The following is a 24,306-nucleotide window of genomic DNA, read 5'->3' on the forward strand; positions in this document are numbered from 1 at the left end:
CTCACACCTGGCATGCAGCAGTACGTCTCTCCCTCACACCTGGCATGCAGCAGTTAGTCTCTCCCTCACACCTGGCATGCAGCAGTAAGTCTCTCCCTCACACCTGGCATGCAGCAGTTAGTCTCTCCCTCACACCTGGCATGCAGCAGTAAGTATCTCCCTCACACCTGGCATGCAGCAGTAAGTCTCTCCCTCACACCTGGCATGCAGCAGTAAGTCTCTCCTCACACCTGGCATGCAGCAGTTAGTCTCTCCCTCACACCTGGCATGCAGCAGTTAGTCTCTCCCTCACACCTGGCATGCAGCAGTTAGTCTCTCCCTCACACCTGGCATGCAGCAGTTAGTCTCTCCCTCACACCTGGCATGCAGCAGTTAGTCTCTCCCTCACACCTGGCATGCAGCAGTTAGTCTCTCCTCACACCTGGCATGCAGCAGTTAGTCTCTCCCTCACACCTGGCATGCAGCAGTTAGTCTCTCCTCACACCTGGCATGCAGCAGTTAGTCTCTCCCTCACACCTGGCATGCAGCAGTAAGTCTCTCCCTCACACCTGGCATGCAGCAGTTAGTCTCTCCTCACACAGACTGTGTATACCATAAAGTTCAAAATAAACTACAAAATACTTTTTTTTTAATGTATGAAATTAAAATACATGTATTTTTGTGTTTTGAAATGCACTTGTAAGTATCCGGCCCGAACAGCAGCAACATTCTCAGTAACGATTACAGAAACGTTTTACTTACTGTGACTGTGATATGTATGTGTTTTTCTACCGTAGTTAAATGCACTGTCACTCTGGATAAGACGGTCTGCTAAATGACCAAAATGTAAATGTATATGTGAAAATTAACATACCAAAATGAACTGCAAAGCACACTGGGTATTGTGATTGACCTTGTTTCGGGGTCATGTCTAGATGGGATAGCCTCGTACGAACAGTCCTGATCTCATGAGCTCACGAGGCTATAGATGGGATACAGCTTAACCTAATTCTCCTAACCTGCTACGTTAATTCTCCTAACCTGCTACGTTAATTCTCCTAACCTGCTATGTTAATTCTCCTAACCTGCTATGTTAATTCTCCTAACCTGCTGCGTAAGTTCTCCTACACCTGCTACTAAAAGTCAATTTGGACACAAGCTGCTCCTCTTAGACAACACCTCATTGGAATAATACTCAGCATGCTTTGCAATTGTCCATTTTAACATACACATTTATATTAAGTTAATTTAGCAGGAGCTCTTATCACACCATAGTGCCATCAGACTTCTGACCCCCCCCTCCTCCTCTTCCTCCTCCTCCCCCCTACCCTCCTCCTATTCTCCCTCTTCCACTTTACCCTCTTCCACTTCCTCCTCCACCTCTTCCCCTCCTCCTCTTCCCCCTCCTCCTCTTCCTCTTCTTCCTCCTCTCCTCTTCCCCCTCCTCTCCTCTTCCTCCTCCTCTCCTCATCCCACCCCTTCCCTCCCTCCCCCTCCTCTCCTCTTTCCCCTCCTCCCCTACCCAGGCCAGTTGTTTTACACTTGTTGTTGTTGGAACAATCCTCTGTCCAATTGTTGGTAGGTCTTTAATCCATCCTGCTGATATCCCAATAATGCAGCACAGCGAAGTGTGTGTTTGCATGTGTGTATGTGTATGTGTGTGTGTGTGTGTGTGTGTGTGTGTGTGTGTGTGTGTGTGTGTGTGTGTGTGTGTGTGTGTGTGTGTGTGTGTGTGTGTGTGTGTGTGTGTGTGTGTGTGTGTGTGTGTGTGTGTGTGTGTGTGTGTGCATAGCTCGTCATGGCCGCTCCTAATAGGATCTAATGTATTAACCCTGATGACAGTACTGCCAGCTGTCACCAGAGCCCCCTACTGGCCAGAGAGAGAGAGAGAGAGAGAGAGAGAGAGAGAGAGAGAGAGAGAGAGAGAGAGAGAGAGAGAGAGATAACAAGAGAACGAGAGAGCGAGAGAATGAAGAGAGAGAGAAGAGAGAGAGAGCAAGAGAGATAGAGAGAGCAAGAGAAAGAGAGAGCAAGAGAGAGAGTGAGAGAGAGAGCAAGAGAGAGAGAGAGAGAGAGAGAAATACTGTGTGTGTGCCTGGAAAGTGTGATGCTCTTAGTCCTGTGTGGAATGATAGAGAGAGCTTCATCGCAGAAACCCTCTAAAGTGCTTTATCCGAGGAGGACAACTACTGCCTTCTTCCCTTTGTTTTGGCCAACCTCTACTTCCTCCACCTACTCCCTTTTCTCTCAATCCATCTCTTCCCCAATTCAGTCTTTTTTCTCTCTTTCATTCTTCAGTCCCTCCCTTCTCTCCAAGGCTCTCTGTTTCCATATCTCCTCCCCCATCTTCTATCGCCGTCCGGTCTGTTGCGTGTCCCATATAGACCTTGCTCTTTATGGCTGAGTGAAGTGACCAGCCAGGGACTCTGGTGGAGTGAGTGACCAGCCAGGGACTGTGGAGGACTTTCCAGGGGAGTCAGGATGGCGGTGAACTTTTCGGAGGTTTGGGGTCGGGTAAAGAATGTGTGTGCGCAGAACGGGCTCCTCATCCTGTCTGTGTTGGCCGTTGTCATCGGCTGTATGATGGGGTTCCACCTGCGGGGCAAGCAGCTCTCAGACCAGGTCAGTGTCAAACACCTGCAGGGTGTCCTGTTCCCTCCCCCAACCAAAACCCTCCCTTCAATAGTTATTCCCACCCCCCCTAAAGGACCTGTTCCCTCGCCCCACCCCCCCTAAAGGACCTGTTCCCTCGCCCCACTGTCCCTAAATGACCTGTTCCCTCGCCCCACCGTCCCTAAAGGACCTGTTCCCTCGCCCCACCGTCCCTAAAGGACCTGTTCCCTCGCCCCACCGTCCCTAAAGGACCTGCTCCCTCGCCCCACCGTCCCTAAAGGACCTGTTCCCTCGCCCCACCCCCCCTAAAGGACCTGTTCCCTCGCCCCACTGTCCCTAAATGACCTGTTCCCTCACCCCACCTTCCCTAAAGGACCTGTTCCCTCGCCCCACTGTCCCTAAAGGACCTGTTCCCTCGCCCCACCGTCCCTAAAGGACCTGTTCCCTCGCCCCACCATCCCTAAAGGACCTGTTTCCTCGCCCCACCGTCCCTAAAGGACGCTCAACCCCCCACCCCTCCACTATCCCTAAAACACTCTGTCTGTCCAACCCCCCACCCCTCCACTATCCCTAAAACACTCTGTCTGTCCAACCCCCCACCCCTCCACTATCCCGAAAGCCCTCTGTTGGTCCTCCCTGTCCACTGGTCCCTCTGTCCCCTGTTGGTCCTCCCTGTCCACTGGTCCCTCTGTCCCCTGTTGGTCCTCCCTGTCCACGGGTCCCTCTGTCCCCTGTTGGTTCTCCCTGTCCACTGGTCCCTCTGTCCCCTGTTGGTCCTCCCTGTCCACGGGTCCCTCTGTCCCCTGTTGGTCCTCCCTGTCCACTGGTCCCTCTGTCCCCTGTTAGTCCTCCCTGTCCACTGGTCCCTCTGTCCCCAGTTGCTACTCCCTGTCCACTGGTCCCTCTGTCCCCTGTTAGTCCTCCCTGTCCATGGGTCCCTCTGTCCCCTGTTGGTCCTCCCTGTCCACTGGTCCCTCTGTCCCTTGTTGGTCCTCCCTGTCCACTGGTCCCTCTGTCCCCTGTTGGTCCTCCCTGTCCACTGGTCCCTCTGTCCCTTGTTGGTCCTCCCTGTCCACTGGTCCCTTTGTCCCCCTAGCACTGAAAAACACCCTTCAGTGTCCTCCAAAAAAATACCCCAAAACAATACACTAACCTGTCCTCACACAGACGGCTTTTGTCCCACCTACCTATAACCCACATTGTTGTCCTAGCAAGTGACAATACCAACCTTATTTCACCTGTGTGATTGAAGGGTGAGCAAAATTGTTTGAATTACATCTTTTGAACGTTTTGTGTTGTGCTCATAAGGCACACTCATGTTGCAGCTAGGTCTGTGAGTGTTACAGTACGTGTTTGAGAGCTGAGGTGGGTAGAGAAAGAGGGGGGACCTATAAGCTCTATAAGCTGTTGCTGTACAGACGAGCTCTGTAATGTTGCAGTACCAATGGCTGCTGTAGTTTAGCGGCTAGACCTAGCACTTCCAGACACTTCAACTCGTGTGGTGATTCATGCTGTTGGGTAATGCCAACGGATCCCATCCCTGTGGATTTGTTTGGCTTCACTTGTCCTGTCTGTGTACAAAATAGGCGACTTCTCATTGGTCTCAGACTTCTCATCGGTCTCAGACTTCACATCTATCTCAGACTTCTCATCGGTCTGATAATTGATGAGATTAAGGATTGCTAGTGGCTGTTGAGGCTTTGCTGTCAGTCACATAGATGGGCTAAAACGCAGCACACTGGTGTTATTGGCTGTTTGCTTGTTCTTTTTTAATATTTTTATAGTGCTGGTATATTCACTTTAATTGGACAGAGACAATTGTAAAAAAAAAAATAATAAAATGACATGGGGATACAGAGAGGAAGGCAGATGCAGAGTAGTGGTGGGTTCGGGTCGGGATACCTAACCAGTACCCACGCTGTAGGTGACGTGCTGCAGGCGGCAGCGTTTCCCACTAGACATTCAATGTTTATCAGATACACAACACAATATACTGTAATTACTGTAATACTGTAATTAGTTTGAGGGCATCCTGTTCAAGTTACCTTTACAAAGATAATTACTGCACACAATGTACACAATCAGCTGTGCTAATGTTACACATGTAGGGTGCGACACTCAATCAGTCCTGTGTGTTATGAAAATAAACGTTTAAATTGTGCACCAGTGTGTCATCATAATAAATGCTGCAATGAAATTAGAAACGGGCTCATTATGTTCTATACCGGTGTGTAATTATAATAATTGATGCAATTAAACAAGAATGTATGTATAATTTGATACAGAGGACAGAGCACTCCCCCATTTTCATCGACGGGGCTGCAATGGAGCAGGTTGACAGCTTCAAGTTCCTTCAAGTTCCACACCACCAACAAACTAACATGGTCCAAGCACACCAAGACAGTCGTGAAGAGGGCACAACAAAACCTATTCCCCCTCAGGAGACTGAAAAGATTTGGCATGGGTCCTCAGATCCTCAAAAGGTTCTACAGCTGCACCATCGAGAGCATCCTGACTGGGTGCATCACTGCCTGGTATGGCAACTGCTCGGCCACCGACTGCAAGGCACTACAGATGGTAGTGTGAACGGCCCTGTAAAACACCGGGGCCAAGCTTCCTGCCATCCAGGACCTCTATACCAGGCGGTGTCAGAGGAAGGCCCTACAAATTGTCAAAGACTCCAGCCACCCTAGTCATAGACTGTTCTCTCTGCTACCGCTCGGCAAGCGGTACCGAAGCACAAAGTCTAGGTCCAAGAGGCTTCTAAACAGCGTCCTCCCCCAAGCCATAAGACTCCTGAACACCTAATCAAATGGCTACCCAGACTATTTGCATTGCCCCCCCCCTTTTTTAACACTGCTGCCACTCTCTGTTGTTATCATCTATGCACAGTCACTTTAATAACTCTATCTACATGTACATATTACCTCAACTAACCGGTGCCACGGACATTGACTCTGTAGCGGTATCCCCCTGTATACAGTCTTTCTATTGTTATTTTACTGCTGCTCTTTAATTACTTGTTACTTTTATTTCTTATTCTTATCCATATTTTTTTTAACTGCATTGTTTGTTAGGGGCTCGTAAGTAAGCATTTCACTGTAAGGTGAATTCCTGTTGTATTCGGCGCATGTGACTAATAAAATTAATTATTTGATTAGATGTAGGATCTTAATTTGAGTCAGTTTGCTACAGCAGGAACATAATCCTGCCTTGAATTGCCTTGAATTCTAAATAAATCACAGACAATTTCACCAGCAAAGCACCCCCACACCATCACACCTCCTCCTCCATGCTTCATGGTGTGAACCACACATGCGGAAATCATCTGTTCACCTACTCTGCGTCTCACAAAGACATGGCGGTCGGAACCAAAAATCTCAAATTTGGACGCAGACCAAAGGACAGATTTCCACCGATCTAATGGCCATTGCTCGTGTTTCTTGGCCCAAGCATGTCTCTTCTTCTTATTGGTGTCCTGTAGTAGTGGTTTCATTGTAGCAATTTGACCATGAAGGCCTGATTCACACAGTGTCCTGAACATCTGAGATGTGTCTGTTACTTGAACTCTGTGAAGAATTTATTTAGGCTGCAATTTCTGAGTCTGGTAACTCTAATGAACTTATCCTCTGCAGCAGAGGTAACTCTGGGTCTTCCTTTCCTGTGGCGGTCCTCACGAGAGCCAGTTTCATTATAGCGCCTTATCGTTCTTATACTGCAGTTGAAGAAACGTTGAAAGTTCTTGAAATGTTCCGCATTGACTGACCTTCATGTCTTAAAGTAACGATGGACTGTTGTTTCTCTTTGCTTATTTGAGCTGTTCTTGCTATAATATGGACTTGGTCTTTTACCAAATAGGGCTATCTTCTGCATACCACTCCTACCTTGTCACAACACAACTGATTGGCTCAAACGAATAGAGAAGGAAAGAATGTCCACAAATTAACTTTTAACAAGGCACATCTGTGAATTAAAATGCATTCCAGGTGATTACCTCATGAAGCTGGTTGAGAGAATGCCAAGAGTGTGCAAAGCTGCCATCAAGGCAAAGGGTGGCTACTTCGAAGAATCTCAAATATAAAATATATTTGGATTTGTTTAACACTTTTTTGGTTACTACATGATTCCATATGTGTTATTTCATAGTTTTGATGTCTTCACTATTATTCTACAATGTAGAAAATAGTAAAAATAAAGAAAAAAAACTTGAATTAGTAGGTGTTGCCAAACTTTTGACTGGTACTATATAAATCCTTCCTGTTGGTTTCCTTTGAACATCCTGTTTCTTCAATGCACTATGTTTTAAACATTAGTCCCAAAAACGTGCAGTCGTGTAAGTGGGGGAGGAGACTCTGGAGAGTACATTATAGTGGGGGAGGAGACACTGGAGAGTACATTATAGTGGGGGAGGTAGCTCTGGGGAGTACATTATAGTGGGGGAGGAGACTCTGGAGAGTACATTATAGTGGGGGAGGAGACTCTGGAGAGTACATTATAGTGGGGGAGGAGACTCTGGAGAGTACATTATAGTGGGGGAGTGGACTCTGGAGAGTACATTATAGTGGGGGAGGAGACTCTGGAGAGTACATTATAGTGGGGGAGGAGACTCTGGAGAGTACATTATAGTGGGGGAGGAGACTCTGGGGAGTACATTATAGTGGGGGAGGAGACTCTGGGGAGTACATTATAGTGGGGGGGGAGACTCTGGGGAGTACATTATAGTGGGGGAGGGGACTCTGGAGAGTACATTATAGTGGGGGAGGAGACTCTGGGGAGTACATTATAGTGGGGGAGGAGACTCTGGAGAATACATTATAGTGGGGGAGGAGAGTCTGGAGAGTACATTATAGTGGGGGAGGAGACTCTGGAGAGTACATTATAGTGGGGGAGGAGACTCTGGAGAGTACATTATAGTGGGGGAGGAGACTCTGGAGAGTACATTATAGTGGGGGAGGAGACTCTGGAGAGTACATTATAGTGGGGGAGTGGACTCTGGAGAGTACATTATAGTGGGGGAGGAGACTCTAGGGAGTACATTATAGTGGGGGAGGAGACTCTGGGGAGTACATTATAGTGGGGGAGGAGACTCTGGGGAGTACATTATAGTGGGGGAGGAGACTCTGGAGAGTACATTATAGTGGGGGAGGAGACTCTGGGGAGTACATTATAGTGGGGGAGGAGAGTCTGGAGAGTACATTATAGTGGGGGAGGAGACTCTGGGGAGTACATTATAGTGGGGGAGGAGACTCTGGAGAGTACATTATAGTGAGGGAGGAGACTCTGGAGAGTACATTATAGTGGGGGAGGAGACTGGGGAGTACATTATAGTGGGGGAGGAGACTCTGGAGAGTACATTATAGTGGGGGAGGAGACTCTGGAGAGTACATTATAGTGGGGGAGGAGACTCTGGAGAGTACATTATAGTGGGGGAGGAGACTCTGGGGAGTACATTATAGTGGGGGAGGAGACTCTGGAGACTACATTATAGTGGGGGAGGAGACTCTGGGGAGTACATTATAGTGGGGGAGGAGACTCTGGGGAGTACATTATAGTGGGGGAGGAGACTCTGGGGAGTACATTATAGTGGGGGAGGAGACTCTGGGGAGTACATTATAGTTGGGGATTGGACTCTGGAGAGTACATTATAGTGGGGGAGGAGACTCTGGAGAGTACATTATAGTGGGGGAGGAGACTCTGGAGAGTACATTATAGTGGGGGAGGAGACTCTGGAGAGTACATTATAGTGGGGGAGGAGACTCTGGAGAGTACATTATAGTGGGGGAGGAGACTCTGGAGAGTACATTATAGTGGGGGAGGAGACTCTGGAGAGTACATTATAGTGGGGGAGGAGACTCTGGAGAGTACATTATAGTGGGGGAGGAGACTCTGGAGAGTACATTATAGTGGGGGAGGAGACTCTGGAGAGTACATTATAGTGGGGGAGGAGACTCTGGAGAGTACATTATATCAGGCAGAGAAATAATAGAAAAATCAACATGGTGTAAGAGGGCTCTACGGTGCCTTGGGAAGGTTTGTGTTTTTCTGTAGTTCCTCAATAGCTACTCTTCTGTCTCAGAATTTTAGTTTAAAACATACCTTTTCAAATGTGTTGTTTTTCTGCTCGACCTGGTGGAGATGGACCTGCAGTACCACAAGCCTCCTCTAGATGGCCTCCCAGAAATATCCAGTCCTTTCTTAGTTTCAATGGCTGACCAAGTTGGATGTGGTTGGTTTTTGTTACTGTGCCATGCACTTCCTTCCTACCTTCTGTTATGGCTGTGGTCTCCTTGACAAAGGCCCCTAGGTCAGTTCTCCAGTTCTCCAGTTCTCCAGTTCTACAGTTCTCCAGTTCTCCAGTTCTTCAGTTCTCCAGTTCTACAGTTCTACAGTTCTACAGTTCTCCAGTTCTACAGTTCTCCAGTTCTACAGTTCTCCAGTTCTACAGTTCTACAGTTCTACAGTTCTCCAGTTCTACAGTTCTCCAGTTCTACAGTTCTCCAGTTCTTCAGTTCTCCAGTTCTACAGTTCTACAGTTCTACAGTTCTACAGTTCTACAGTTCTACAGTTCTACAGTTCCAAATCCTCTTCAAACACAGACAAAGCAAATGTTTGAGTGGTAAGCAAGATCATACTGTTGTTTCAGCCAATGCATGGTGTTCTCTCTCCTATCAAGAGTGGATAGGTACACAGTGCACTGCCTACAACCTCCACTCTCCCACCTCCACTCTCCCACCCCCCCTCTTCCACCCCCACTCTTCGTAACCCCCTCTCCCACCCCCACTCTCCCACCCCCACTCTTCGTATCCCCCTCTCCCACCCCCACTCTTCCACCCCCACTCTTCGTATCCCCCTCTCCCACCCCCACTCTTCCACCCCCACCCTTCGTATCCCACTCTTCCACCCCCACTCTTCGTATCCCCCTCTCCCACCCCCACTCTTCCACCACCACTCTCCGTATCCCACTCTTCCACCCCCACTCTCCGTATCCCACTCTTCCACAACCGCTCCTACACCCCCCCTCTCCCACCCCCACTCTTCCACCTCCACTCTCCGTATCCCGCTCTTCGTATCCCCCTCACCCACCCCCACTCTCATGTCCGTTGCATAGGAGTGACACGACCTGACGTAAGACAACGTACAGTACAACGTCTACAGGATCACACACATATCGAGGGAGGAAAAGTTTAATGTTTGTTTGCTCTGTATTTCTCGTATTTGTTTCTCACACAGAGCGATAGCAATGGTTTCTATGCACCGTAACAAGGGTAGTTATTCCCCAGCTTGATGCTTATTGCAGCTCTTTCCTTTTCTTACCGATGTTACCCACTGTGTAATTCCAACTCAGAATGCTCTAGTCTAGTCTATGGCAGCAGGATAATCTAATATAATCTGTGGATTCCTTTATTGGCCAGATTAACCCGATTAATTTGCTTCATTTGAGAGACTGGAAAGACATGTCATGCGTTTAACAGCAACTGGCTCAAACTGACCTCTGAGTACAAAATGGCACCCTATCCACTATGGAGTGCACTTCTTTTGACCAGGGCCAATAGGGCTCTAGTCAAAAGTAATGCACTATATAGGAAATAGGGTGCCATTTGGTACTCAGTCCTGATCTCCCCAAATCTAGATATCCACTTAAAATACTTTAAAAGCCTCTGAGCTACTCTAAGTACTTCTCTGCCCTTTGACTTCCCTAACAGATGCATGAGGTCGTTTCTATGTTAAAGGACCCATGAGAACCGACATGTAGAGAGAATGACATTCATATCATTGCATTTCTGTACAGTACAGATTAGGGAGCCATGATGAAATTCCGTTAATGAAAAAAACCCTAACGCCGTACGACGCCCGATGGGACTCCCAATCACGGCCGGATGTGATACAGCCTGGATTCGAACCAGGTACTGTAGTGACGCCTCTAGCACTGAGATGTGGTGCTTTAGACCGCTGCGCCACTCGGGAGCCCCTTACCTTGTTTCAATAACCAAAATAGATTTTTGACACCCAATTATTTTTGCAGACATCTTTGAATCTTAACTAGGAGCAGATATTTAACAGAGTTTTGGGAAATTCTGCTTGTGCATAGAGTTGTATGGCTCGTTAAACTTTGAAATCAACGTTTTTTTTGTTTGGCATCCATTATCGTGGAATTGCCCTTGACAACAGGAACCATCAAGTGTTAGCAATCATGAATTGGTCATGATAGGATCAACGTCCCAGAATGTCACTGGGTTTTTCATTCATTAACATTTGTATTAAGGAGTTATAACTGTGCCTGTGTTTGCCACATGGCACATGCCAGCCTGTTTGTCCTGTGGCGGCAGATGCCAGGGCCCGATGCCAGCTGTTTGTGTGCGTGTGTGTCTTTTTCACCCAAGTCTCACACAGACATACACACACACACACACACACACACACACACACACACACACACACACACACACACACACACACACACACACACACACACACACACACACACACACACACACACACACACACACACACACACACACACACACACACACACACACACACACACACACACACACACACACACACTAATCAGCCTGACATTTGACTGCAGTGATCCTGATCTAAAAAAGGCAAAATAAGCTCTCCCTCTCCTCCTGCCTTTCTCTCCCTCCCTCTCTTTCTGACCCCCCCTTCATAATACTTAACAGTAGCTAAAGCTCTTCAGCAGTTTTAATCATCCTGCCTTATTGTGTTCAAATTTCTATTCTCTCTCTCTCTCTCCCTCCCCCTCTCTCTTGCTCTCTCTCTCTCTCTCTCTCTCTCTCTCTCTCTCTCTCTCTCTCTCTCTCTCTCTCCTATTCCCCCCCCCCTCTCTCTCTAGCTCTACCTCCCCATCTCCCTCGCTCTCTCTCTCCTCCCAGTCCCTCTCTCTCTCTCCCTCCCTTCCTCGCCCCCCCCTCTCTCTCTCTCCCTTCCCTCTCTCTCTCCCCCTCTCTCTCTCTCCCTCCCTTTCTCACCCCCCCTCTCTCTCTCTCGCCCTCTCTCTTTGTCTCTCTTTCTCCCACCCTCCCTCGTTCTCTCTCTCTCTCTCTCTCTCTCTCTCTCGCTCATTCTCTCTTTCTCGCTCTCTCTCTCTCCCTCCCTCCCTCCCTCTCTCCCTCTCTCTCTCTAGCTCTACCTCCCAATCTCCCTCCCTCCCTCCCTCCCTCCCTCCCTCCCTCCCTCCCTCCCTCCCTCCCTCCCTCCCTCCCTCCCTCCCTCCCTCCCTCCCTCCCTCCCTCCCTCCCTCCCTCCCTCCCTCCCTCCCTCCCTCCCTCCCTCCCTCCCTCCCTCCCTCCCTCCCTCCATCTCTTTCTCTTTCCACATCCTCTCTGTCTCTCTATTCCTTCCTGTCTCTTCTATCCTTCTCCCTCTGCTCTCCCTCTTCCTAACTATACCTCTGTCTCTCTATCCTCCTCAAATATACATGTAGGTGATACATTTTACCAACACAAAAACACAAGACTGCCTGTATTGCCTGTGAGTTGCAAATGGAGAACTATAGAAGTAAAGATCAACATTAAAAGTAAAGAGATTAAGAATTGTTATTTTGTAACAGTCAGACACATGGCGTAACATGTTTAATCCCCAGCATCCTCTGCCAGGTCTTCCTTCTGTTAAGAGACCTCTTCTCTCCTCAGGCAGACATTTGGCTATTAACAGACCTCTTTTTTTCTCCACCAAGCTTTTCTCACAGGAGATCAATTAGGACCTGAACAGAATTTTCTTCAGGTTACTCAACTACACTTGCATGGCAAGGGTATAATTATTGTACAATTATGTACACAAATTAAGATCTATAGGGAACCTATGAAGAGCTATAGGGAAACAACTCTCTGGACACACACCGTGCGTCCCAAATGGCACCCTATTCCCTACATAGTGGACTACTTTTGCCCAGACCCATAGGATAGTGGTCAAAAGTAGTGCACATAAAAAGGTTAATAGTGTGTCATTTGGGATGCAGCAGATACAATCTGTTACTCTTTCCTGACGAAACAAGACAATATTGATGATGATGATGATGGTGGTGGTTGTGATGGTTACTATTCATGTCAGTTTCTTTTCACCAAGGACATATTCCGTTGCTCATGTTGATACGTCGAGAAGCTGAAACCTATATGACAACATGTATCATGCATTGTATCAAGAACGTCAGACTTGGCACCAGTAATACATGTACTGCAGTTGTGTATTACTGCAATGGACATCAACCTGAAGGCTATAGCTGCAGCAGTAGCTGTAACATATAGTACGTGATTATAAAGCACAATCTGTTCATGGGGAATGGTGCCATACAGGCTCGCTCGACAAATCTTAATAGAAAGGGACAACTCAGGCACCTTGCTGTGATATAAAGGATATTGTTCCCATTACAGGAAAAATAGGTTCCCAAATTCTATTTACTTTTGCAATGGCAATTACCCGGTACACTTGTATTACCACTTGGTAAATAACACGTCTAGTGGTCGTGACCTGTGTAGTGGATGTAGGTAATTGACCCCAACCAATACATTTACTGAAACCCTCTTGAGGACCACCTCCCTACACCTGTACTGAAACCCTCCTGAGGACCACCTCCCTACACCTGTACTGAAACCCTCCTGAGGACCACCTCCCTACACCTGTACTGAAACCCTCCCGAGGACCACCTCCCTACACCTGTACTGAAACCCTCCTGAGGACCACCTCCCTACACCTGTACTGAAACCCTCCTGAGGACCACCTCCCTACACCTGTACTGAAACCCTCCTGAGGACCACCTCCCTACACCTGTACTGAAACCCTCCTGAGGACCACCTCCCTACACCTGTACTGAAACCCTCCTGGGACCACCTCCCTACACCTGTACTGAAACCCTCCTGGGACCACCTCCCTACACCTGTACTGAAACCCTCCTGGGACCACCTCCCTACACCTGTACTGAAACCCTCCTGAGGACCACCTCCCTACACCTGTACTGAAACCCTCCTGAGGACCATCTCCCTACACCTGTACTGAAACCCTCTTGAGGACCATCTCCCTACACCTGTACTGAAACCCTCCTGAGGACCACCTCCCTACACCTGTACTGAAACACTCCTGAGGACCATCTCCCTACACCTGTACTGAAACCCTCCTGAGGACCACCTCCCTACACCTGTACTGAAACCCTCCTGAGGACCATCTCCCTACACCTGTACTGAAACCCTCTTGAGGACCACCTCCCTACACCTGTACTGAAACCCTCCTGAGGACCACCTCCCTACACCTGTACTGAAATCCTCCTGAGGACCATCTCCCTACACCTGTACTGAAACCCTCCTGAGGACCATCTCCCTACACCTGTACTGAAACCCTCCTGAGGACCATCTCCCTACACCTGTACTGAAACCCTCCTGAGGACCATCTCCCTACACCTGTACTGAAACCCTCTTGAGGACCACCTCCCTACACCTGTACTGAAACCCTCCTGAGGACCACCTCCCTACACCTGTACTGAAACCCTCCTGAGGACCATCTCCCTACACCTGTACTGAAACCCTCCTGAGGACCATCTCCCTACACCTGTACTGAAACCCTCCTGAGGACCATCTCCCTACACCTGTACTGAAACCCTCCTGAGGACCATCTCCCTACACCTGTACTGAAACCCTCCCGAGGACCACCTCCCTACACCTGTACTGAAACCCTCACGAGGACCACCTCCCTACACCTGTACTGAAACCCTCCTGGGACCACCTCCCTACACCTGTACTGAAACCCTCCTGAGGACCACCTCCCTACACCTGTACTGAAACCCTCCTGAGGACCACCTCCCTACACCTGTACTGAAACCCTCCCGAGGAACACCTCCCTACACCTGTACTGAAACCCTCCTGATGACCACCTCCCTACACCTGTACTGTAACCCTCCCGAGGACCATCTCCCTACACCTGTACTGAAACCCTCCTGGGACCATCTCCCTACACCTGTACTGAAACCCTCCCGAGGACCACCTCCTTACACCTGTACTGAAACCCTCCTGGGACCACCTCCCTACACCTGTACTGAAACCCTCCTGAGGACCACCTCCCTACACCTGTACTGAAACCCTCCTGAGGACCACCTCCCTACACCTGTACTGAAACCCTCCTGGGACCACCTCCCTACACCTGTACTGAAACCCTCCTGGGACCACCTCCCTACACCTGTACTGAAACCCTCCTGGGACCACCTCCCTACACCTGTACTGAAACCCTCCTGAGGACCACCTCCCTACACCTGTACTGAAACCCTCCTGGGACCACCTCCCTACACCTGTACTGAAACCCTCCTGGGACCACCTCCCTACACCTGTACTGAAACCCTCCTGGGACCACCTCCCTACACCTGTACTGAAACCCTCTTTAGGACCACCTCCCTACACCTGTACTGAAACCCTCCTGAGGACCACCTCCTTACACCTGTACTGAAACCCTCCCGAGGACCACCTCCTTACACCTGTACTGAAACCCTCCTGGGACCACCTCCCTACACCTGTACTGAAACCCTCCTGAGGACCACCTCCCTACACCTGTACTGAAACCCTCCTGAGGACCACCTCCCTACACCTGTACTGAAACCCTCCTGGGACCACCTCCCTACACCTGTACTGAAACCCTCCTGGGACCACCTCCCTACACCTGTACTGAAACCCTCCTGGGACCACCTCCCTACACCTGTACTGAAACCCTCCTGAGGACCACCTCCCTACACCTGTACTGAAACCCTCCTGGGACCACCTCCCTACACCTGTACTGAAACCCTCCTGGGACCACCTCCCTACACCTGTACTGAAACCCTCCTGGGACCACCTCCCTACACCTGTACTGAAACCCTCTTGAGGACCACCTCCCTACACCTGTACTGAAACCCTCCTGAGGACCACCTCCTTACACCTGTACTGAAACCCTCCTGAGGACCACCTCCCTACACCTGTACTGAAACCCTCCTGAGGACCATCTCCCTACACCTGTACTGAAACCCTCCTGGGACCACCTCCCTACACCTGTACTGAAACCCTCCTGAGGACCACCTCCCTACACCTGTACTGAAACCCTCCCGAGGACCACCTCCTTACACCTGTACTGAAACCTTCCTGGGGACCACCTCCCTACACCTGTACTGAAACCCTCCTGAGGACCACCTCCCTACACCTGTACTGAAACCCTCCTGGGACCACCTCCCTACACCTGTACTGAAACCTTCCTGGGACCACCTCCCTACACCTGTACTGAAACCTTCCTGGGACCACCTCCCTACACCTGTACTGAAACCCTCCTGAGGACAACCTCCCTACACCTGTACTGAAACCCTCCTGAGGACCAGCTCCCTACACATGTACTGAAACCCTCCTGGGACCACCTCCCTACACCTGTACTGAAACCCTCCTGGGACCACCTCCCTACACCTGTACTGAAACCTTCCTGGGGACCACCTCCCTACACCTGTACTGAAACCCTCCTAGGACCATCTCCCTACACCTGTACTGAAACCCTCCTGAGGACCACCTCCCTACACCTGTACTGAAACCCTCCTGAGGACCACCTCCCTACACCTGTACTGAAACCTTCCTGATGACCACCTCCCTACACCTGTACTGAAACCCTCCTGAGGACAACCTCCCTACACCTGTACTGAAACCCTCCTGAGGACAACCTCCCTACACCTGTACTGAAACCTTCCTGGGACCACCTCCCTACACCTGTACTGAAACCCTCCTGGGACCACCTCCTTACACCTGTACTGAAACCCTCCCGAGGACCACCTCCCTACACCTGTACTGAAACCCTCCCGAGGACCACCTCCCTACACCTGTACTGAAACCCTCCTGAGGACCACCTCCCTACACCTGTACTGAAACCCTCCTGGGACCACCTCCCTACACCTGTACTGAAACCCTCCTGAGGACCACCTCCCTACACCTGTACTGAAACCCTCCTGGGACCACCTCCCTACACCTGTACTGAAACCTTCCTGAGGACCACCTCCCTACACCTGTACTGAAACCTTCCTGGGACCACCTCCCTACACCTGTACTGAAACCCTCCTGGGACCACCTCCCTACACCTGTACTGAAACCCTCCAGAGGACCACCTCCCTACACCTGTACTGCTGTACTGAAACCCTCCTGAGGACCACCTCCCTACACCTGTACTGAAACCCTCCTGGGACCACCTCCCTACACCTGTACTGAAACCCTCCTGAGGACCACCTCCCTACACCTGTACTGAAACCCTCCTGGGACCACCTCCCTACACCTGTACTGAAATCCTCCTGAGGACCACCTCCCTACACCTGTACTGAAACCCTCCTGAGGACCACCTCCCTACACCTGTACTGGCAACCTGATTAAAATGACGGTTTGGGACCAAATCAAATCAAATCAAAGTTTATTTGTCACGTGCGCCGATTACAACAGGTGTAGACCTTAGAGTGAAATGCTTACATACAGGCCCTAATCAACAGTGCAATTTGTAAGTAAAAAATAGGTATTAGGTGAACAATATTAAAAAATGAAAAATAAGAGTGGCGAGGCTATATACAGTAGCAAGGCTATAACAGTAGCGAGGCTACATACAGGCACACAATGCAAATAGTCCGGGTAGCCATTTGATTACCTGTTCAGGAGTCTTATGGCTTGGGGGTAAAAACTGTTGAGAAACCTTTTGGTCCTAGACTTGGCACTCCGGTACCACTTGCCATGCGGTAGTAGAGAGAACAGTCTATGACTGGGGTGGGTGGGGTCTTTGAAAAATTTTAGGGCCTTCCTCTGACACCGCCTGGTGTAGAGGTCCTGGATGGCAGGCAGCTTAGCCCCGGCGATGTACTGGGCCGTACGCACTACCCTCTGTAGTGCCTTGTGGCCGGAGGCCGAGCAGTTGCCGTACCAGGCAGTAATGCAACCAGTCAGGATGCTCTCGATGTTGCAGCTGTAGAACCTTTTGAGGATCGGAGGATCCATGCCAAATCTTTTTAGTTTCCTGAGGGGAAATATGCTTTGTCGTGCCCTCTTCACGACTGTCTTGGTGTGCTTGGACCATGTTAGTTTGTTGGTGTTGTGGACACCAAGGAACTTGACGCTCTCAACCTGTTCCACTACAGCCCTGTCGATGAGAATGGGGTCGTGCTCGGTCCTCCTTTTCCTGTAGTCCACAATCATCTCCTTAGTCTTGGTTACATTGAGGGATAGGTTGTTATTCTGGCACCACCCGGCCAGGTCTCTGACCTCCTACCTATAGGCTGTCTTGTCATTGTCGGTGATCAGGCCTACCACTGCAAACTTAATGATGGTGTTGGAGTCGTGCCTGGCCACACAGTCATGGGTGAACAGGGAGTACAGGAGGGGACTGAGCACGCACCCCTGAGGGGCTCCATTGTTGAGGATCAACGTGGCAGATGTGTTGCTACCTACCCTCACCACCTGGGGGCGGCCCGTCAGGAAGTCCAGGATCCAGTTGCAGATGGAGGTGTTTAGTTCCAGGGTCCTTAGCTTAGTGATGAGCTTTGAGGGCACTATGGTGTTGAAATATTCACATTAGTAGCGAAATAATTGACGTCAACCAATCAACCTTCACTTGACATATGAGAAAGCAACATTTATATACGTTCATTGATTTAGGTAACAATATGTTTTTGGGATGCTCCAGATGTTTCTCAGGTAAATGGAAACCCAACCTACTGTATACTTACTGTATCTATCTACCCTAACTAACGTCTGCTCTGTGTGTCCTCTCTGTGTTTCCGTAGGAGGTGAAGTATTTCCAGTTTCCTGGAGAGCTCCTGATGAGGATGTTAAAGATGCTCATTCTTCCCCTTGTCGTCTCCAGGTAGGAACAGAAGGCATGCTGGGTAGTCCTACCCCCCCCCCCCCCCCCCACAGACATCATTCAAACAGTTTTAGAAACTTCAGAGTGTTTTCTATCCAAATCTACTAATGATATGCGTATATTAGCAACCACAACACACGCATGTACGCACGGACACAGACACACGCACAGTATAAAAGTTCCCCCTTGGCATACTGTCCTTACTCAAGCAGAGAGTCAGCTGGAAACCTTTGATGCTTATTATACTGGTTCTCCCCTTCAAACACAGTGTACTGTGATGTGGGTGCTATGTGTGGAGAGTAGTATTCATGGTAATTGAAAAGTCTTTATTGCTGAGGAAAAGAACATGACATAATATTCTGGTGTGTGTGTGTTTTCATCTACCTTCGTGTTCTCTCCCTCAGACTTGGGAACTAGCTGCAGTATGTCCTACAAATGGCTTCTTTTGTATTTTCCACTTTCAGGTCATGCAGTTGTGCTGCTGTTGACGAACTGTGAGTGTACACGGTTCGTACGTCGTACACGGCTGTGGAGAAATATGTGTGAAGTGAACGTTGCTATATACTTTGTGAATTTATAATGCATTCAGTCCAGTGGTAATCATCCATGGCTGTTGTCCCATATAGTACTGTGGCAGCCCTGTGTGGCCATACGGTGTAGTCGAAGGAACCTTTAAGACCCAGAAACAATGTACAGTATGTTAAAACACATAATATGGTGTGCCTGCCACTGTGACGAAACATTATTATTAAACAGGTTTTCACACAACCAACCGTGTCACAGGTTGAGGACCCTGTAGATCAAATGAGTTGCTGTGGTGAAGCACAACATGTCGTAGCCTAAGGCTGTCCTCACTACCCTGGTCCCACGTCTCTTGGTGCTGCTGTATTGCCTAACTAAATGGTTATCAAACCTCTCCTCGGAGACCCTCAGACGTTTCACTATAGCCCTGCACTAGCTCACCTGATTCACCTGATTCACCCGATTCACCCGGTTCACCTCATTCACCTGATTCACTTCATTCACCTGATTCACCTGATTCACCTGATTCACCTGATTCAACTGATTCACCTGATTCAAGGGCTTGATGGTTTAGTTAAAAAGTGAAATCAGGTTTGTTAACTGTGGGAATAGTTAAAATATATGGAACCGCTGGAGGTCCCCGAGGAGAGGTTTGAAACCCCCTGGAATAATTAACTCCTGTGAGTTGCCTTTCCTCATTGTTGCATTGTTGGGGTTTATATATAAAAAATGTACAAATCTGATTAAGAAATTCACATCTTTTGGTGTTTATGTAAGGCTTTTATGCTAGAGAATGGTAAAGATGCAGACCTGGGACAAGCAATTATTATCCTGTCCAACCCTGTTCCGCTAGCGGAACCCCTCGCCAACAGCCAATGAAATTGCAGGGCGCCAAATTCAATCAACAGAAATCTCATAATTCAATTTTCTCAAACATATAAGTATTAGACACCATTTTAACGATAAAATTCTCGGTAATCCAACCACAGTGTCCGAATTCAAAAAAGCTTTTCGGCGAAAGCAGAACATATCATTATGTTAGATCAGCAACTAGTCACAGAAAGCATACAGCGATTTTCCAACCAAAGAGAGGAGTCACAAAAAGCTGAAATATTGCTAAAATGAATCACTAACCTTTGATATTCTTCATCAGATTACACTCCCGGGACAACATGTTACACAATACATGTATGTTTTGTTCGATCAAGTTCATATTTATATCCAAAAACCTCAGTTTACATTTGGCTTTGCCTCCAAAACATCCCGTGAATTTGCACAGAGCCACATCAAATCACAGAAATACTCATAATAAACATTGACAAAAGATACAAGTGTTATTCACAGATTTAAAGATATGCTTCTCCTTAATGCAACCGCTGTGTCAGAATTCAAAAAAACTTTACGGAAAAAGCAAACCATGCAATAATTTGAGTACGGCGCTCAGAGACCAACACAACCCAAGAAGATATGCGCCATGTTGGAGTCAACATAAATCAGAAATAGCATTATAAATATTCACTTACCTTTGATGATCTTCGTCAGAATGCACTCCCAGAATCCCAGTTCCACAATAAATGTTTGATTTGTTCCATAAAGTTAATCATTTATGTCCAAATAGCTCCTTTTGTTAGCGCGTTTGGTAAACAAATCCAAACTATACTCACAGACATCATTCAAACAGTTTTAGAAACTTCAGAGTGTTTTCTATCCAAATCTACTAATGATAGGCATATATTAGCAACTGGGACTGAGTAGCAGGCCGTTTACTCTGGGCATGCTTTTCATCCAAACGTGAAAATGCTGCCCCCTATCCATAAGAAGTTATACAAATGCTACATCGAAATGATTTTCATCTGCATTCTACTCACAGAGAAGAAACCGGTAACTATATTTCTGTTGCAGAGCTGTGCTGTAAATCTGTATTCCTTTTATGGGGTTTGATTATGGTGAACTGGCTAGATTCTCTCCACCTCTGCTCTATTTTGGTCCCAAATCTTCCGTGCCCTCTGTGAGTCGGCTACACAAGGAGAGTGATGTCGACCGGAGAAAGTCCTCCGTGCCCTCTGTGAGTCGGCTACACGAGGAGAGTGATGTCGACCGGAGAAAGTCCTCCGTGCCCACTGTGAGTCGGCTACACGAGGAGAGTGATGTCGACCGGAGAAAGTCCTCTGTGCCCTCTGTGAGTTGTCTACACGAGGAGAGTGATGTCGACCGGAGAAAGTCCTCCGTGCCCTCTGTGAGTGGGCTACACGAGGAGAGTGATGTCGACAGGAGAAAGTCCTCCGTGCCCTCTGTGAGTCGGCTACACGAGGAGAGTGATGTCGACCGGAGAAAGTCCTCCGTGCCCTCTGTGAGTCGGCTACACGAGGAGAGTGATGTCGACCGGAGAAAGTCCTCCGTGCCCTCTGTGAGTCGGCTACACGAGGAGAGTGATGTCGACCGGAGAAAGTCCTCCGTGCCCTCTGTGAGTCGGCTACACGAGGAGAGTGATGTCGACCGGAGAAAGTCCTCCGTGCCCTCTGTGAGTTGGCTACACGAGGAGAGTGATGTCGACCGGAGAAAGTCCTCCGTGCCCTCTGTGAGTGGGCTACACGAGGAGAGTGATGTCGACAGGAGAAAGTCCTCCGTGCCCTCTGTGAGTCGGCTACACGAGGAGAGTGATGTCGACCGGAGAAAGTCCTCCGTGCCCTCTGTGAGTCGGCTACACGAGGAGAGTGATGTCGACCGGAGAAAGTCCTCCGTGCCCTCTGTGAGTCGACTACACGAGGAGAGTGATGTCGACCGGAGAAAGTCCTCCGTGCCCTCTGTGAGTCGGCTACACGAGGAGAGTGATGTCGACCGGAGAAAGTCCTCCGTGCCCTCTGTGAGTGGGCTACACGAGGAGAGTGATGTCGACCGGAGAAAGTCCTCCGTGCCCTCTGTGAGTCGGCTACACGAGGAGAGTGATGTCGACCGGAGAAAGTCCTCCGTGCCCTCTGTGAGTTGGCTACACGAGGAGAGTGATGTCGACTGGAGAAAGTCCTCCGTGCCCTCTGTGAGTGGGCTACACGAGGAGGGTGATGTCGACCGGAGAAAGTCCTCCGTGCCCTCTGTGAGTCGGCTACACGAGGAGGGTGATGTCGACCGGAGAAAGTCCTCCGTGCCCTCTGTGAGTTGTCTACACGAGGAGAGTGATGTCGACCGGAGAAAGTCCTCCGTGCCCTCTGTGAGTCGGCTACACGAGGAGAGTGATGTCGACCGGAGAAAGTCCTCCGTGCCCTCTGTGAGTCGGCTACACGAGGAGAGTGATGTCGACCGGAGAAAGTCCTCCGTGCCCTCTGTGAGTTGTCTACACGAGGAGAGTGATGTCGACCGGAGAAAGTCCTCCGTGCCCTCTGTGAGTCGGCTACACGAGGAGAGTGATGTCGACAGGAGAAAGTCCTCCGTGCCCTCTGTGAGTCGGCTACACGAGGAGAGTGATGTCGACCGGAGAAAGTCCTCCGTGCCCTCTGTGAGTCGGCTACACGAGGAGAGTGATGTCGACCGGAGAAAGTCCTCCGTGCCCTCTGTGAGTCGACTACACGAGGAGAGTGATGTCGACCGGAGAAAGTCCTCCGTGCCCTCTGTGAGTCGGCTACACGAGGAGAGTGATGTCGACCGGAGAAAGTCCTCCGTGCCCTCTGTGAGTCGGCTACACGAGGAGAGTGATGTCGACCGGAGAAAGTCCTCCGTGCCCTCTGTGAGTTGTCTACACGAGGAAAGTGATGTCGACCGGAGAAAGTCCTCCGTGCCCTCTGTGAGTGGGCTACACGAGGAGAGTGATGTCGACAGGAGAAAGTCCTCCGTGCCCTCTGTGAGTCGGCTACACGAGGAGAGTGATGTCGACCGGAGAAAGTCCTCCGTGCCCTCTGTGAGTCGGCTACACGAGGAGAGTGATGTCGACCGGAGAAAGTCCTCCGTGCCCTCTCTGAGTCGGCTACACGAGGAGAGTGATGTCGACCGGAGAAAGTCCTCCGTGCCCTCTGTGAGTCGGCTACACGAGGAGAGTGATGTCGACCGGAGAAAGTCCTCCGTGCCCTCTGTGAGTTGTCTACACGAGGAGAGTGATGTCGACCGGAGAAAGTCCTCCGTGCCCTCTGTGAGTGGGCTACACGAGGAGAGTGATGTCGACAGGAGAAGTCCTCCGTGCCCTCTGTGAGTCGGCTACACGAGGAGAGTGATGTCGACCGGAGAAAGTCCTCCGTGCCCTCTGTGAGTCGGCTACACGAGGAGAGTGATGTCGACCGGAGAAAGTCCTCCGTGCCCTCTGTGAGTCGGCTACACGAGGAGAGTGATGTCGACCGGAGAAAGTCCTCCGTGCCCTCTGTGAGTCGGCTACACGAGGAGAGTGATGTCGACCGGAGAAAGTCCTCCGTGCCCTCTGTGAGTTGTCTACACGAGGAGAGTGATGTCGACCGGAGAAAGTCCTCCGTGCCCTCTGTGAGTGGGCTACACGAGGAGAGTGATGTCGACAGGAGAAAGTCCTCCGTGCCCTCTGTGAGTCGGCTACACGAGGAGAGTGATGTCGACCGGAGAAAGTCCTCCGTGCCCTCTGTGAGTCGGCTACACGAGGAGATTGATGTCGACCGGAGAAAGTCCTCCGTGCCCTCTGTGAGTCGACTACACGAGGAGAGTGATGTCGACCGGAGAAAGTCCTCCGTGCCCTCTGTGAGTGGGCTACACGAGGAGAGTGATGTCGACCGGAGAAAGTCCTCCGTGCCCTCTGTGAGTTGGCTACACGAGGAGAGTGATGTCGACCGGAGAAAGTCCTCCGTGCCCTCTGTGAGTCGGCTACACGAGGAGAGTGATGTCGACCGGAGAAAGTCCTCCGTGCCCTCTGTGAGTGGGCTACACGAGGAGAGTGATGTGGACCGGAGAAAGTGGCTGCCGTTTGCCCTCTGTGAGTCGACTACACGAGGAGAGTGATGTCGACCGGAGAAAGTCCTCCGTGCCCTCTGTGAGTCGGCTACACGAGGAGAGTGATGTCGACCGGAGAAAGTCCTCCGTGCCCTCTGTGAGTGGGCTACACGAGGAGAGTGATGTCGACCGGAGAAAGTCCTCCGTGCCCTCTGTGAGTCGGCTACACGAGGAGAGTGATGTCGACCGGAGAAAGTCCTCCGTGCCCTCTGTGAGTGGGCTACACGAGGAGAGTGATGTCGACCGGAGAAAGTCCTCCGTGCCCTCTGTGAGTCGGCTACACGAGGAGAGTGATGTCGACCGGAGAAAGTCCTCCGTGCCCTCTGTGAGTTGGCTACACGAGGAGAGTGATGTCGACTGGAGAAAGTCCTCCGTGCCCTCTGTGAGTGGGCTACACGAGGAGGGTGG

The 24,306-nt window shown here is 49.9% G+C and overlaps 1 protein-coding gene across 2 annotated transcripts in view; it reads left to right on the forward strand.

Annotated features, from left to right (window-relative positions):
- The first annotated feature begins 2,460 nt into the window (after positions 1-2,460).
- slc1a7a (solute carrier family 1 member 7a) overlaps positions 2,461-24,306 on the forward strand; it is a 138,984-nt gene continuing 117,138 nt past the window's right edge. For both annotated transcript variants that reach the window (XM_071360905.1, XM_071360906.1), the window contains exons 1-2: positions 2,461-2,601; positions 18,362-18,441. In XM_071360905.1, the coding sequence (XP_071217006.1) occupies positions 2,461-2,601; positions 18,362-18,441 (221 nt within the window). The remainder of the gene's footprint in view (positions 2,602-18,361; positions 18,442-24,306) is intronic.

Source organism: Salvelinus alpinus, chromosome 23 (assembly GCF_045679555.1).
Source record: "Salvelinus alpinus chromosome 23, SLU_Salpinus.1, whole genome shotgun sequence".
Classification (NCBI taxonomy): Eukaryota; Metazoa; Chordata; class Actinopteri; order Salmoniformes; family Salmonidae; genus Salvelinus; species Salvelinus alpinus.